Raw genomic sequence first — 13970 nt, 5'->3', positions numbered from 1 at the left:
GAAATCACAGACATACAGCCACATTATTATAACATCGACATAGTGTGATGTGTTCACCAACAGAAGTATGTACAAATTATAGCCCAGAGGAGGGTCGGGTCCTTCGATGAGGTGAGACCTTAGCTGGCTTGTTTGGAATGAATAGGAGTTCACTACACAATCATAGTGGGGGAAAGGCATTGCAGGAAAAGGAAACAGTATGTTCATAGGCACATCTTTTGGTCATAGGATGATTTTTCTGTCCTATAGCAGGGCAGGGGTGGGAGGAGATAAAGGGAAAAGGTAGACAAGGACCAAATCGTGGGAGTCTTACTAAGAAGCAATGATTTTGCTTCGTAACCGGGAAGAGCCTCTGAGGTTTTGCGTAGGGGAACTGATAAATGAGGAGATAGACTCGTGCTTTTGGTTCTTTCCCCTGGACTCTCTGGCCCCCTGTCTGTAGAAAAGTATGGAATTATTCATTCACATATAATTCTAGCGTAAGTTCACATGATAAGCTAAAATAGTGTATTTTGTGATTTTAGATGGAAGAAAATAAGGAACATTGTGTTATTAAAATTACATTCAGAAAATTACTGTATTTTTTACATGTTTATCTGGCTCCACTAAAACAAGGAAGATTTTTACTCCTGAAAATTGTGCTAAATATATTACCTGTGTGCTAAGGCTACCAACCTTGGGTCACATTGGTTCCCTTCCCTAGCATAGCTGGAGTTAGGCCAAGTTTATTCAGTCAGAAAGGGCTTTTGTGTGAGTCTGTGAGATAGCAGTGAGGTCCTTGGTCCACTTTAATTTGTCTTCATTGCCCGGAACAAACCAAAGCAATGAGAATTTTCTTTTCCCAGATGAGTTGCCAAATCCAGGACAATCAGGACCCTCTTCTGCTGTTATTTTTTCATAACCTCGGCAAGTCCCCAGATCTGTACTGGATTTTGGCAAGATGCTGCTCTCTGTGGAAAAGCACTCTAGCTCAAAATAAATATCTGTGTGGAGTCTTGCATTACCCAGAACTGGTTTCCCACCAAGAATCTACTATTCAGCATTCACTGTACTAAGTTACAAACATTTTGGTTGCCAAGGAGACAAAAGATTAAAAAAGGACAAATGGATAAAGCCATCCTCACAGACAGCATGTAGTAGCTCCAGGGAAAGTTCACTTCCTACTTGTATTTTTGCTGCTTTGGACCCATCAACACGGAAGTCGTTGTCTTTCACTGTGTAAATCTCCTCTCAGAGGAAAGCACTAGCCCTGCCTCTGAGAGGGAATTAGCAAGGTTTTAGAAATTATTCAAGACCTCAAAGGGAGATGGTGACTGCGGAATGAATTTGCTCATTAGTGATAATGGTTCTCACAGCAGGAGGATTTGGGGCTTAGCGGCCTTTGGAAGGATGTGGCAGGGCTAGGTGAAGGAAGCCCAGGCCTGCAGTGGAATCTTTGGGCCCCAGTTTTATTCCAGAAACAGCTCCTCAAACAGCACCCAAGTGCATTCCCCACCTGCAGGAGCCATGGGCTCTGACAGCCTGTAGCCAGGCTCCAGTTGGGTCCCAGTTTGCTGAATGCACCAGCTCCTGTGCCCCTCCCCACGCTCTGTTGGCCGCATTTCCCCCTCCTTTATAAGTCATTACCACCCCTCCCTTTTGGGCCAATCGGAAGGGCCGTGAATTGACATTCCCTTGCTGTTATTTTCTCCTGCCTTGAGTGCTACAGCGTTAAACATATTTGTATACGATTACTGGCTTTTAAAGATTCTCTCTTTCTATTATTTGCCCATTAAAAAAAACCGTATAGCTGTTTTTTCTTAAACATTCTGATTATTAAAACTTTATAATTTTATTTGTTTGTATATATTCTTCTCTACTGGCACGGGTCTTTTAACTTGTAACCTCGTGGTGTCTTTCATTCTACAAAATCATTGTCTTTGACTTGCTTCCCCTCCCTTCCCGTCTGCTGTGTTAGAAGTTGCCTAGTGTCAGGATTAGGAATACGGACTAGTCTGCCTTGGCTGGGATCCTGGGGCTCGTATTTTCGAGCTGTGACCTCGGGTGAGTTCTCTGACTTCTCTGTGTCGCGGGTTACTCATTTTGCAAAGCGGGGCTATTGTGAGCAAGTAAGGATTAAATGAGTTAAATACATAAAGCCCTTGAATAGTGCTGGCTTCCACCTCATGACGTGTTTGCTATTATTTTTCTTGTTGGGGTCTTTTGTCTACTTTCATTTTGTCTCTTTTGAGTAGTTCCACCATTTTCCATTTTTAAAAAAATGCCGCCTCTGTTATGAACCATGCTTCTGCACATATATGGGTCTGTTTCCAGTCTCTCTATTCTGTCCCATTAATAACTGGTCTATTTCCAAGTCAATACTCTACTGTTTTAATTAGTATAATTTATGATGAGTGTAGATACTTGGTAGGGCAAAACCCTATTCTTATGCAAAATTGTCTTGGTTTGTCTTGGTTTTTTTATACTTCCATAAGAACCATGAAATCATCTTGTTAATTACATGAAAATCTGATATTTATTGGAATTGCATTAAATTGATAGGTTTATTAGGAGATATTCAGCATACTTAGTATATTGGCTATTTCTTTTGCCGCCTTCCAAGGGATTTACAGATTTCTCTGTGAAAGTCTTGCATTTCTTTTTTGAGATATACTTCTACCTGTAGGTGCTCTATAGTTCTGTGGTCAATGGGAACAGCTTCTCTGTTTTACATTTTCTGATTGGATCTTCCTGCTCTCTAGAAATGACTTTGATTGTGTTATACTGATCTTGGGTCCAGAAGTCTCGTTGGATTTTTCTTTAAGTTCTAACAGTTTGCAGAGTCTCAGTCTTTTGTTTTCCTTTGCATTTTGTACTAGTTAGGATTTCTGGTGCCCAGGTGAATAGCAGTCATGAAAGCATCCTTCTTGGGGTATCTGATTTGGATGACAATGTTTCTAAGATTTCACCAGCAGTAAGCTGTTACTATGGATAGTTTGGTAGCTAGCTCCTTATAATGTTAAGGACATTCCCTTCCCTTCCCACTATGCTAGGAATATTCATCAAGAATGAGTATTGAATTTTTTTTCCACAAGGATTTACACGTTTTAATTTCTGCTTTATTTCTAGGAATTTAAAGAGCCTTGTTGCTATTGAGAATAAAAATTTTTCCCCAGTTATTCTTTTCCCACTCTTAGACTCCCTCTCTCCCTGGGTGTTCTCCTGTGTTCCCTTGGCTGTAAATTTCATCCGACTGTCAAATACACTTAAATTTATTTCTCACCCTCTCTCTCTCCAGATCTCCTGACCTGTGGGGCCAATCACTTCCTTTCACAGCTGCTTAGAGGTTTCATAAATTTCTCAAACTGAACATGCCTAGGACTGAACTTTTGACTCTTTCCTTCCCCATCCCTAAATCTGTTCCTGTGTTAGTAAAATGATTCATCATCTAACTTAATTTGTCTTGGAAAAGTCCTGTTTGTCCTTCCTTCCTGCATGTCCCATTCATTGCTGGGCTTCCTCTCCTTCTCAGTCTCTACCCTGATCTTTAGCAACTTTGAGGCACACGCCTGTGCTCCCGGTACAGCTCATCATCCGCGCTACAAGCATCTCTGTTTTATCCTGTTTAGCACACAGTAGGTGCTCAGTTAATATGCTGAATAAACAAATGTCCCAAACTGCACCCTCCCACCCCCTCCCCGCAGCCTTCCTCACCTTGGTGAATTGCTCAGTTGGACATTTGCTCCAGCCCTAAGCCTGGCAGTCATCCTTAATATATCCTTTCCAACAAACCCCACATCCAATCCATCCTCAGGTCTCCTAATTTTACCTCCAAGTTCCTCCTCCAGTGCCACTGCTGTAGTTGAACTCCCTCCCACTCTCTCACTGGTCTCCTTACTTTCATTCCTGCCTCCTTCCAATTGATGTTGATAGGAGCCTGAGTGATCTTCAGACAGCAAAAATAGGAAGATTTATTTCTTCTGATCAAGCTCTTTCGATGTCTTCCTATTCATTGGCTCACCTTCAAGGCCCACGTCTCACCCTCCAGCCTCTTGATGCTCCAGCCACGTGCTCCCTTCTGGATTCCTGAGCACACCAAGTCTCGGGGACTTCTATCTGGAACTCTCTCCTCTCTTAGGCATGGATAGCTCCCACTCATCTTCAGATCTCAAGTCAAGTATTGCTTCTTTAGGAATCCTGCCTCAGCCTCTCAGTCTAAATTTGTCTCACTGTTACTCTCTGCCTACACCCAGGAGCCTAGTCACATTTCAGAATGTATTCATAGACTGTACATGAGATGCTCTGTTCAAGGCCACTTCACTCTACCCCAAGCTCTGTGAGTACAGGCACCTTCTTTGTCTTGTTCACCACTGTTGTTTTTAGTATTCACTCAACAAACATCGGAAGGAGTGGCTGAGTATTAGTATTGTATCTGGCTGCATTTACCATCAATCTTTTTCTGGGTATATTCTTTTTTTTTTGAATCTTTATCTTACTGACATATAGTTGATTTACAATGTTGTGTTAGTTTCAGGTGTACAGCAAAGTGATTCAGTTATATATATATATATATATTCTTTTTCAGATTCTTTTCCATTATAGGTTATTACAAGATATTGAATATAGTTCCATGTGCTATACAGTAAATCCTCGTTGTTTAGCTATTTTATATATAGTAATGTGTATATATTAATCCCAAACTCCTAATTTATCTCCAAGTGTATTCTTTATACATGTAGCCTCATGTCTCCTGGCCTCCTCTGTCCGTGGGGTCCACTGAGGTCACAAATAGTCTCAGTAACGCCCACTGGCAGCTCAGAGGGTCTCTGCCAGCCTGGTCTCGTCTACTCAAGGCAGGGTCTGTGTGTGCAGCTCTCCCCTGCTGGGGTCCCCCTGGCTCCTGTCCCAGCTTCCTGCTGAGGGTGCTACTTCAGAGGGTTCCTGAGGGAGCTGAGAGCCCTCTTGACGTGGGTGCCACAGTGACTCCCAACCAGCTTCGGCTGGGATGGGGCTGGCTAACTGGAGTTGATGACATACAATAAATAATCGAGCTTACTGCTGCTTTCTTCTGATATTAACAGAAGTACTTTCTTATGTTAGCACAACCTATTCATAAGCACCTTTAAAAATGGCTGCCTGATAGTCAGCTGGTCTTCGAATGGCTACCTAATATTCCTATGAGTAAACAATTAGAAGAATATTAATAATTAAACAAAATTCAAAGCCTTATTGCTTCCCTGATATTTTTATGAAGTGCAAGAATTCCCTCACTCATCTCCCCTTTAATAAGCTAGCCTGGTTTTAAGAAATGGATAGAGTTATGAATGCTTCATTTTTTTTTTTTCTGTTCTGGCAATTTCTTGAAAGACCATTATTGTGTTTCTGGGGAATGTGCAGAAATTAAGTTTGGAAATTCCTACCACTCTCCTCAACCCCACCCCTCCATCCCTCCCAGTGAGTAAAATTCCATTTACTAGTCTTCATCCATATTCTTACGTTACTACTGAAAACATATTTTATTTCTGTCTCCTTATGTAAAGTGAAAGGTTAAAAGGTTTAATTGCTCTCAAGGACTTCGATTTTCAGAAAATAAATACTCAGTTGTGAATTGGAGGCAAGGTTTAACAGAAATTCATTCAAGATTTATAAATATCTTAAGCACTTGAAGTCAATTCAGCATTTTAAATGCTAGACATTTCATCTCGTCTTGAAACCAGTCTACGAAAATGGCAATTCTCAGTTACTGCCATCCCTTGCTTACAATTTTTCCTAATCTTTGGAGGCAGGGAGGGTGGCAGTGTGGGTTTTAATGAGAAATCACAGGCATGTACGGGAAAGAGTTGGGAAAAGGAAAGAAAAGGCCTAGGAAGAGCACGTCTTCATTTGCTCAAGTCTCCCTCACTTTGTGAATTTATGGGAGAATTCTGAACCCTATGGAGCACAGCGTATTGGGAGAGAGAGACAGAGAGAGAGACAGAGAAAGCAAAGGAGGCAGACATCTATGTTCTCACTTTTCTCCAGACAAAAACCTCAAAAATCATGGTAGGGATGTGGTATGGGTTGCAGGGGGGAAGGTCCAGATAGGTTTGAAATTGTGTGTGTTGGTTGTAGGGGTGAGTCCACTCCAGGTCAGCCCCAAGGTGTTAGAAGCAGTTGCAGTATAACCCTTGTGTGGGAAGGAAATAGGGGCAAGGAGCCCTATGACTCAAGGTCCAGAGGCTTGAAATAATCTTACCTCTTGGGGGTCAGGAAAGCTGGCTTGGGCTGGATGTACTCATCAGGGGAGAGGAGGGTCCCTTTTTGGTGGGGGGAGTTAATTAGGATTTATTTATTTATTTATTTTTGATGGAGGTACTGGGGATTAAACCCAGGACCTCATGCATGCTCAGCACATACCCTACCACTGAGCTACACCCTCCCCCGCAAGAGTCCCCCCTGCCCCATCTTTTTAAAAAAATGGATGTATAGTTGATGTAGGGGTGAGTCCCATTTTGAATAAAAGCCTTCTTACTGAAGAAAGGTCATCTTCCCCTGGACTTTTGCCTATATCTCGTTGACCAGGATGTGGTCACAGGGGGCGTTGTATATATTTAACTGGTCACATCATGCTGCCAATCAAAATCGGGGTTTGTTATTGAAGGGCAGAGTGGATATTGGGCGTCAGTTGTCATGCTGGCCATTGTGAGTTTTCTATCATCATCATCATCATCTATGATTTTGGAGGATTTACTTAACTCCTTCAGGTCTAAATTTCCTCATCTCTAAAATGGGAACAGTAGGGACTACCTGGAGGGTTATTTTGGGAATTAGAAATGACAAATATAAAGCATCAAGAAGGCAGTAGGTGCTCAGTAAATAGTGAGGGGAGGTCCTTGTTCTCTCTTGGGCTCCTCTCCTACATTTCCTTTTCCTTCTTCAAACACCTGCCTCACTTTCCTTTCCTCTTTAGTTTTAGAGTCTATGGAGACATCTACAAAGCCTGGAAGAGATTATCTTTTACAGCTTCAGATTCAGTTATTTTTTTTTCTTCATCCCACCAGACAGTTCGTAATTATATTCTAATTATATTTGCTCTGCAGTTAGGTGGTACAGTTTGTGAAAACATCATGTAGTGTTTATAATGATTGGCTTGTAGCCGCAAAAGTAAATAAAGATGTCTTTACATTATTAAGTATTTAATTAATGCTTGAATTAAATGTCATGTGAGATATAGAAACGGTGTCTGAAGAATTCAGTAGAATTAGACAGGTCACTTGGGTGAATTCTCAGTCAGTGCAAGGGAAATCGAATTTATGAAGCAAGTTATTTGTATTAGGTAGTTTTGCTAGGTTCTTTACCTACTTTATTTAATTCTACCAAAGGCCCTCTGAGTGAAGTATTGTTATTATTTGTTATTCCTTCTGTTACGGACTGAAAGCTGTATCCTCCCAAATCCATACACTGAAATCTAATCCCCAGTGTGATGGTATCCGGAGGTGGGGCCTTTGGGAGGTGATCGGGTTAGGAGGGTGGAGACCTTATGAATGGGATTAGTGCCCTTATGAAAGAGACCCCAGAGGGTTCCCTCACTCATTCCACCACCTATGAGCCAGGAAGTGGGCTCTCACCAGACACAGAATTTGCCAGCACCTTCGTCTTGGACTCCCCAGCCCCCAGACCATGAGAAATAAATGTTATTCATAATTTTCCCAGTTTGTGGTATTTTGTTATAGCACCCAAATCAACTAAGACACCCTCTTTTAAGTGAGAACACTGAGTATATTAATTCAGAATTATATGTGACTGCTTGTAGCTGAAATAATAGTGGTTTAAACGAGGTGGAAGTTTGTCTGTCTCTCCCGTAAAAGGTGCTCCGTGTTCAAGGGTCCAGGCCTAGAACAGCAGCTCTACCCTCATCAGTCTCCTCCAACTGGCTTTATCTGCAAAGTTGAGCCACGATCCAAAAATAAATTGCTAAACTGTAGTTTGTCCACATTTTTATCTTCACTAGATAATTCCAAACTGTTTCTGGAAATACATAATCTTTCAAAGCACGTGTGGAACATTCTAAAATGTTGCAATGAACCATGAAACTCAACCAATATCAAAGGGTCATTATCTTACGGACCACACTCTGACTAGAATGTATTCAGATTAGAAGTCAGAGTAATAAAAAGAACTCTGTGCATTTGGAAATTGTACAACAGATTTTTTAAAATAATTGATGACTAAAAGAAGAACTCATGCATATTTAGAATGAAGTGAAAATGAAAAATGTATGTTAATACTGTGGTATGCAGCTGAAGATGTATGGAAAAATTACAGTCAAAAATGCACATGTGAGAAGGGTTTGATTCAAGAATAGAGAAAAAGAACAAGAACATAAACTTAAAGAAAATTGAAAAAAGAAATAATAAATACATCCAGAAATTAATGGACTAGGGAAAAAAAAGAGCAAAGAAGAGCAAGAAAACCAAGAGCTTGTTTTTTAAAAAAGAATAATAAAGTAGATAAGTTCTGGCAAGATTGCTCAAGAAAAATGAGAGAAGATACAAATATATGTTATAAACCATAAAGGGGGCTGTGACTATAAATTTATCACACATTTCGAAATGCTATAAGCATTAGGTCTATATCTATAAAACTTAAAAAAAAAGATTTTCCTAGTATTTAAGTTGAAAAGTATGTAAGGTATGGTCTGACTTTTTATTAACTGTATATTTACGTGTAAATATTCTCAAAGAAGAAAATGTTCAGATATTTTACAATAACCCACAATACAAGTGGTTAACTATGGGATAAGAATTTAGGCATTTTTATGATCTTCATTCATCCAAGTTTTCTAATTCTCAACAGTGAATATACATTCTAAAGCCTATGAAGGACTGGTGGGGGAGGGACAGAGGAAGCACCTGTGGGTCACGTTCTCTTCAGGACCCTGTCTGAGTTTGTATTCCAGCCCCTCACCAGGAGCCTTCAAGCTCTGGCAGGAGGTCCTGGCCACATACAGTCCTGATCCGACCTCTACCTTTCCTTTCTAGAGAGCTGTTTCCCCAGCTTGCAGTCTTTTTTTCACTCTGGGGTGCAGACCCATGCATCTCTGCAGCCTTAGCCCATCTTTGGGCCCATCTCCAGTCCCCCAAAGTCCAGGCTGGCCCCATTGCCTGGACCCCTGTTCCCTGGAGAGGAAGGCTGAACACAGGGAGCGCAGACAGTGTTGAGCCCAATCAGACGGCACGGGACACTGGAGTCACAGGGACACGGGTTCAAATCCCCGTCTGCCTCTTACTGCCTTTTTGAACTTGCTCATGTTCCTTAGCTTACCTCATCTTTAGTTTGTTGATAATAATGCCATATTATAAGAATGAGGTAAAGTATATAAAGCGATCACCATACAATAAGGCCTCAGTAAATGTGAATTATTTCCTCTGCCATTAGTCATTTGCCTATAGTTATGAACTAATTTACTAGTAAGCCTAGTGGGGTGTGAAGGGACAGCTTGGGGGTATATTGCAAAAGCTTAGCATGTGGACCTTAGCATTCCTAAATCAGGGCATGGTGTGGGACAAAGAGCTGAAGTGGGGTATATGTAACCAGTTAGCCATGCACCCCAACTAAATGCAGTATTTCTGCTCCCAGGGGCAATAGGAGCCAGAGCCTTTCCAGACTACAAACATTTTACTAAAGGATGGGGGGAAATGTAATTTTAAAGCTGGTTGGATTTCAGCTGGTTGCTCTAGAAGAATGTCAGGGTTCCAGGGAAGAGAACTGACAGGAATGCACGTGATGGGTAACAAGTGGTGAGGCTGCCCTCTGCTGGACATGGTGGGAGAAGGTGGAGAGGAAGGAAAGTTACCACGGAATAATTGGAGAACTCAGTAGATGGGTTTTGTGCCATTAGCACACTATGTGCATCCTTGCCTGTCTTCCCAGCTGGCAGATACATTTCTCAAGGACTGGACTAAGCGTAATTCAACTTTGTGTCCACTACCGTAACTTAGCACTAAGGCTGGCACAACCTAAGCATACAATAAACGCTGAATCGGATGATTGAAGGGAACTCGGTTAATCATTTAGTCTTTATTGTACCTTGAAGGACTCTAACATGAAAAGTTTGGGATAAAGCAGATGAGCCTATAAGAGAAACTGAGAAGGAAGGGCTAGGACAGAAGAGGGAACCTAGGAGACTGTGGTAGGACGGGGCAGGGAAGAGTTTCCACGGAGAGAGGGGTCAAGTAAGAAGAAGGCTGTGTTGAGCAGCATGGTGGTTTTTGGGGAGCCTACAGAACCAGTTTTCTTTGGGAGGACAGGAACAGAAGCCAGATCAGGGTGCAGCAAGGAGGAAGAGATGCAGATATGGAGAAAAAGAGTACTGATGACTTCTCAAGAACATTGCCTATAAAAATGAGGAGTTACAGGGAGGAAAAGAGACAGGAAAGTGAGATCCAGAGAGGATTTGCTTTTAAAATGGGATGTCCATGAGTATGTTTAAGAGCTTCTGAAGTAGGGGAGACTTTCCCAACCAAAATGTGAAACCCTGAACAAGAACTGGGAAAATTAATTACGTGAAAATTAATTATATTTTGCATGATAAAAGCAAGTGAAACATTGGGAAAGAAAACACGCACCATACATAACAGATGTGAAGCACAATTTGGACTGTACAAACGGAGGGGCAAAAGAATGTATTTCCTTTTTACAACTACACTCAACTCGCTCCTCGGCCCTCACTTCTGTGTGTAGCAGAAGACGACCACATCAAAAAACAAACAAAACGACACAACAGTGTAAATCAACTGTACTCAAATAAAAAGAAAACCGAAAAATAAAATCAAAGTATCCCCCAAGAGTTGTTTTTTATGTATTCACCCTGAAAACTCATAGATTTTCTATTCTGTCTTCAAAGAATGCATCCCATTTCTATGTTTTCCTTGAACTTTGTACAAGCTTCTACTGGTTGATGTCATGTTGTCTTGTAATTATGTGCTGCACGTCTGTGTGTCCAACTTGACCTTGAGTTTGTTGAGAGCAGGGACATTCTCAGTGCCCACTATATGCGCGCCACCCATGTACATTTGCAGACTCTTGTTGAAGAGTAGTCATTTAAGTTCCCCATGTGCTTTAGTGTTTGGGAGTGTTAGGTGGGACATAGTCCTACAAAAGATGTTGTAGTATGTATGTATGTATGTATGTATGTATGTATGTATGTATGTATTTATTTATTTTGCTGGGGGAGGTAATTAGGTTTATTTATTTATTCATTCATTTTTTTTTTTAAACCAAGGTACTGGGGTTGAACCCAGGACCTCATGCATGCTAAGCATGCACTCTACCACTGAGCTATACCTTCCTCTGCCCTGACAAAATATGTAGTAATTAAGTTTTTTACCTCCCTTTTGGATTTTTTTTCAAGAATCAAAATTCTCTTTTTAGGGTCTCCCCCCCTCCTCCTCTTACTCCCTCTTTTTAACTGAGATAAGCAATAAAATACACAAAACTTATGTGTACAGCTCACTGAAGTTTTAAATATGTATACACCTGTGTAATCGTCTCTCAGATCAAGATCCGGAACACCTTTGGCCCCCAGCAGATTCCCCCCTGCCTCTTCTTAGTCAGACCCCACATTCTCCAAATGTAACTATTTTTTATGTCCTAATTTCTAGCACCATAGTCTAGACTAGTTTTGCCTGTTTTTGAACCACATGTAAACTGAATCATACAGCTTGTATTCCTTTGTCTGGTTTCTTTTGTTCAGCATTACGTTTGTGAGATTCAAACGCACTGATGTGTGTGTCCACCGTCTGTTCTTTCTCGTTCTGGTGTAGTATTTCATAGTATGGATAGTGATTATGCTTTTGGATAACAAACCTTTCTCGGTGTTTTAGAGAAACGGCCATTCCTACGTCTAGAGTATTGTTCTGCCATGGAAATGCTTGGCCTTGTAATATTTTTCCTGCCCTAAATAAGTGGCTAAAACATAAGGGAAAAAAGAGTCCATTTTCAGAAAACACGATGAAAAATACACAAATAAAAATGAACAAGCCCTTAATTTAGCCCCTTTCCATAGAGTTGGACATGAAGTCGATCTTCCAGATTCAGGGCACAGGACAGCCCTGAATGTTACTTTGGACTACGGGAGCAGCAGAGAGTGGGTGCCTTGAGTAGAAATCTCCCTCACCTGATGTGCTGTTTTATGTCTCCCCGCCTCTCCCCTCCATCACTGATTTCCAGTGAGATGAGTCAGAAAGTGGCTAAGGAGGGCCCCAGACTCTCCAAGAACCAGAAGTTCTCCGAGCACTTCAGCATACACTGCTGTCCGCCCTTCACCTTCCTCAACTCCAAACGCGAGATTGTGGACCGCAAATACAGCATCTGTAAAAGTGGCTGCTTCTACCAGAAGAAAGAGGAGGACTGGATCTGCTGTGCCTGCCAGAAGACCAGGTGAGTGGTCCGCGCGGCCTACCCGGCGCCTGGGCCGGGCGTTGGACTTCATCTCTCAGCTCCGAGTCCCCGCTGCCTGTTCTACTCCGCGATGCTGGGTCTGGGGCTCGGCAAACGGCTCCCCCCAAAACCCCCCCGACAGTCAGCTCCCTGTTAGGTTCGGCCACTGGAAGGTACTGGAGGGAGATCGGAAGGTGGGAGGGGGAGCAGGGCCTGCCTTCCAGTTTCCGGCTCCTGCCAGCATCCCTTAAGCCGCAGAGGAGAGCATGGCTCCAGCCTCCAGCTTCTTTTGGCCCTCTCAGAACCAGCCGCCGTACAACGTCCCCTCCGAAGCCCAAGCTCCAGCCGGCTGCACCCCCTGCGGTGGTCAAAGCACCAGCCAAGCCACGGTCCCCTCCGAGGTCCGAACGCCAGCCACGCCCCCGCCCGGAAGTCCGACCTCCACCAGCCAAGCAGCGCCCCCCTCAGAAGGCCAAGCCGCCGCCGCGCAGCAGCCCCCAGAGAGGGCCAGGCACCGGCCGTGGGGGGTCCCCCGGCAAAGCTCCTAGGTTCTGGTAATACCATCTCTTCCCTTGTGCTCCCCCGCCCCCAAGGTTAGTAGCTGCTCCCTGTGTTTACTAACAACCGGTTATCTCAATGGCCCTCTTTCTGGCCGACCGAATCTGTGTAATCAATTCCCTGCGTTAAACCCCCTCATTTGAAACCCCTAGTGTGGCTTCTGTTTTCCTCATAGATGGTGTTGGTTCAATACTTCAGGCGGCAGTACTGGTTGCTTCCTTTGTTTAGCGGGACCGGAGGTGATTAATTTATCAATTCAGAGTATGGACCACAATAACTGATTGAATAAATGAGGCCCCTGATTCCTAGGCCCCAGAGAGAGGAGGAATGGTGACTCTAAGGGGTATCTGTGTATCTGCCAAAGGAGAGGTTCAGCCAGCTCAGCCGTCCCTCCTCCCAGCACCTTCATCCGGGATTAACCTCGGTGGCAAGACCATTCAGGCTGGGAGGCAGTGCTGAGGGCTCACTGTGCTCTGCTGGACGGAGCTGGGTCGGAACCATGTGTTCTCATGGAGTTTATTCTCCAATGAGGGAAACAAACTATATTCTCCGAAATTGCCAGTGGAATCACCCAACTCCACACCGACAGCCTGCTTTTCTTCCAGTTTGCTTTGTCAAGTGTCCTCAAAGCAACTGTTCTTAAACTTCACCAGGTGCCTCTGGTACTCTAACCCCTCATTTTTCCTTCTTCATCCATCAGACTCGTTCCTTCCCCACCCCTCCTTAGTTTGATTTTAAAATTTTTATCATCATTATTTATTATTATATTATTACAAATTATTCAATGTATTTAAACTAAAAAAACCCCAGTTTACCCATTTTTCTCATTCCTCATTTCCCACCTCTGGCAACCACCAATCTGTTCTCTGTATCTATGAGCTTGTTTCCTTTTTTCCCTCTATTTTTTGGTTCCAGATATAAGAGAGATCATATGGTATTTGTCTTTCATTGCCTGACTTGTTTCATTTAGCATAATGCCCTCAAGGTTGTTGCAAATGGCAAGGTTTCATTCT

General features: G+C 42.7%; 1 protein-coding gene and 1 long non-coding RNA gene across 5 annotated transcripts in view; one reads left to right on the top strand and one right to left on the bottom strand.

The window, feature by feature from the left end:
- LOC116657262 overlaps positions 1–13970 on the bottom strand; it is a 165304-nt gene that overhangs the window by 18414 nt on the left and 132920 nt on the right. The window lies entirely within an intron of this gene.
- The window catches only part of MOBP (myelin associated oligodendrocyte basic protein), a 43725-nt gene that overhangs the window by 9272 nt on the left and 20483 nt on the right, over positions 1–13970 (top strand). For 2 of the 4 annotated variants that reach the window (XR_001367476.2, XR_001367479.2), the window contains exons 3-4: positions 12190–12399; positions 12702–12992. Coding sequence is in view for 1 of the 4 variants with exons in the window: in XM_032459175.1 (XP_032315066.1) it covers positions 12194–12399; positions 12702–12957 (462 nt within the window). In the remaining 3 variants the exon portion in view is untranslated. Of the gene's footprint in view, positions 1–12189; positions 12400–12701; positions 12996–13970 lie in introns of those variants that run through there. The other 2 variants (XM_032459175.1, XR_004312336.1) reach the window with 2 other exon arrangements.

Source organism: Camelus ferus, chromosome 17 (assembly GCF_009834535.1).
Source record: "Camelus ferus isolate YT-003-E chromosome 17, BCGSAC_Cfer_1.0, whole genome shotgun sequence".
NCBI classification, from domain to species: domain Eukaryota; kingdom Metazoa; phylum Chordata; class Mammalia; order Artiodactyla; family Camelidae; genus Camelus; species Camelus ferus.
This window is presented reverse-complemented; position numbering and strand designations above follow the sequence as displayed.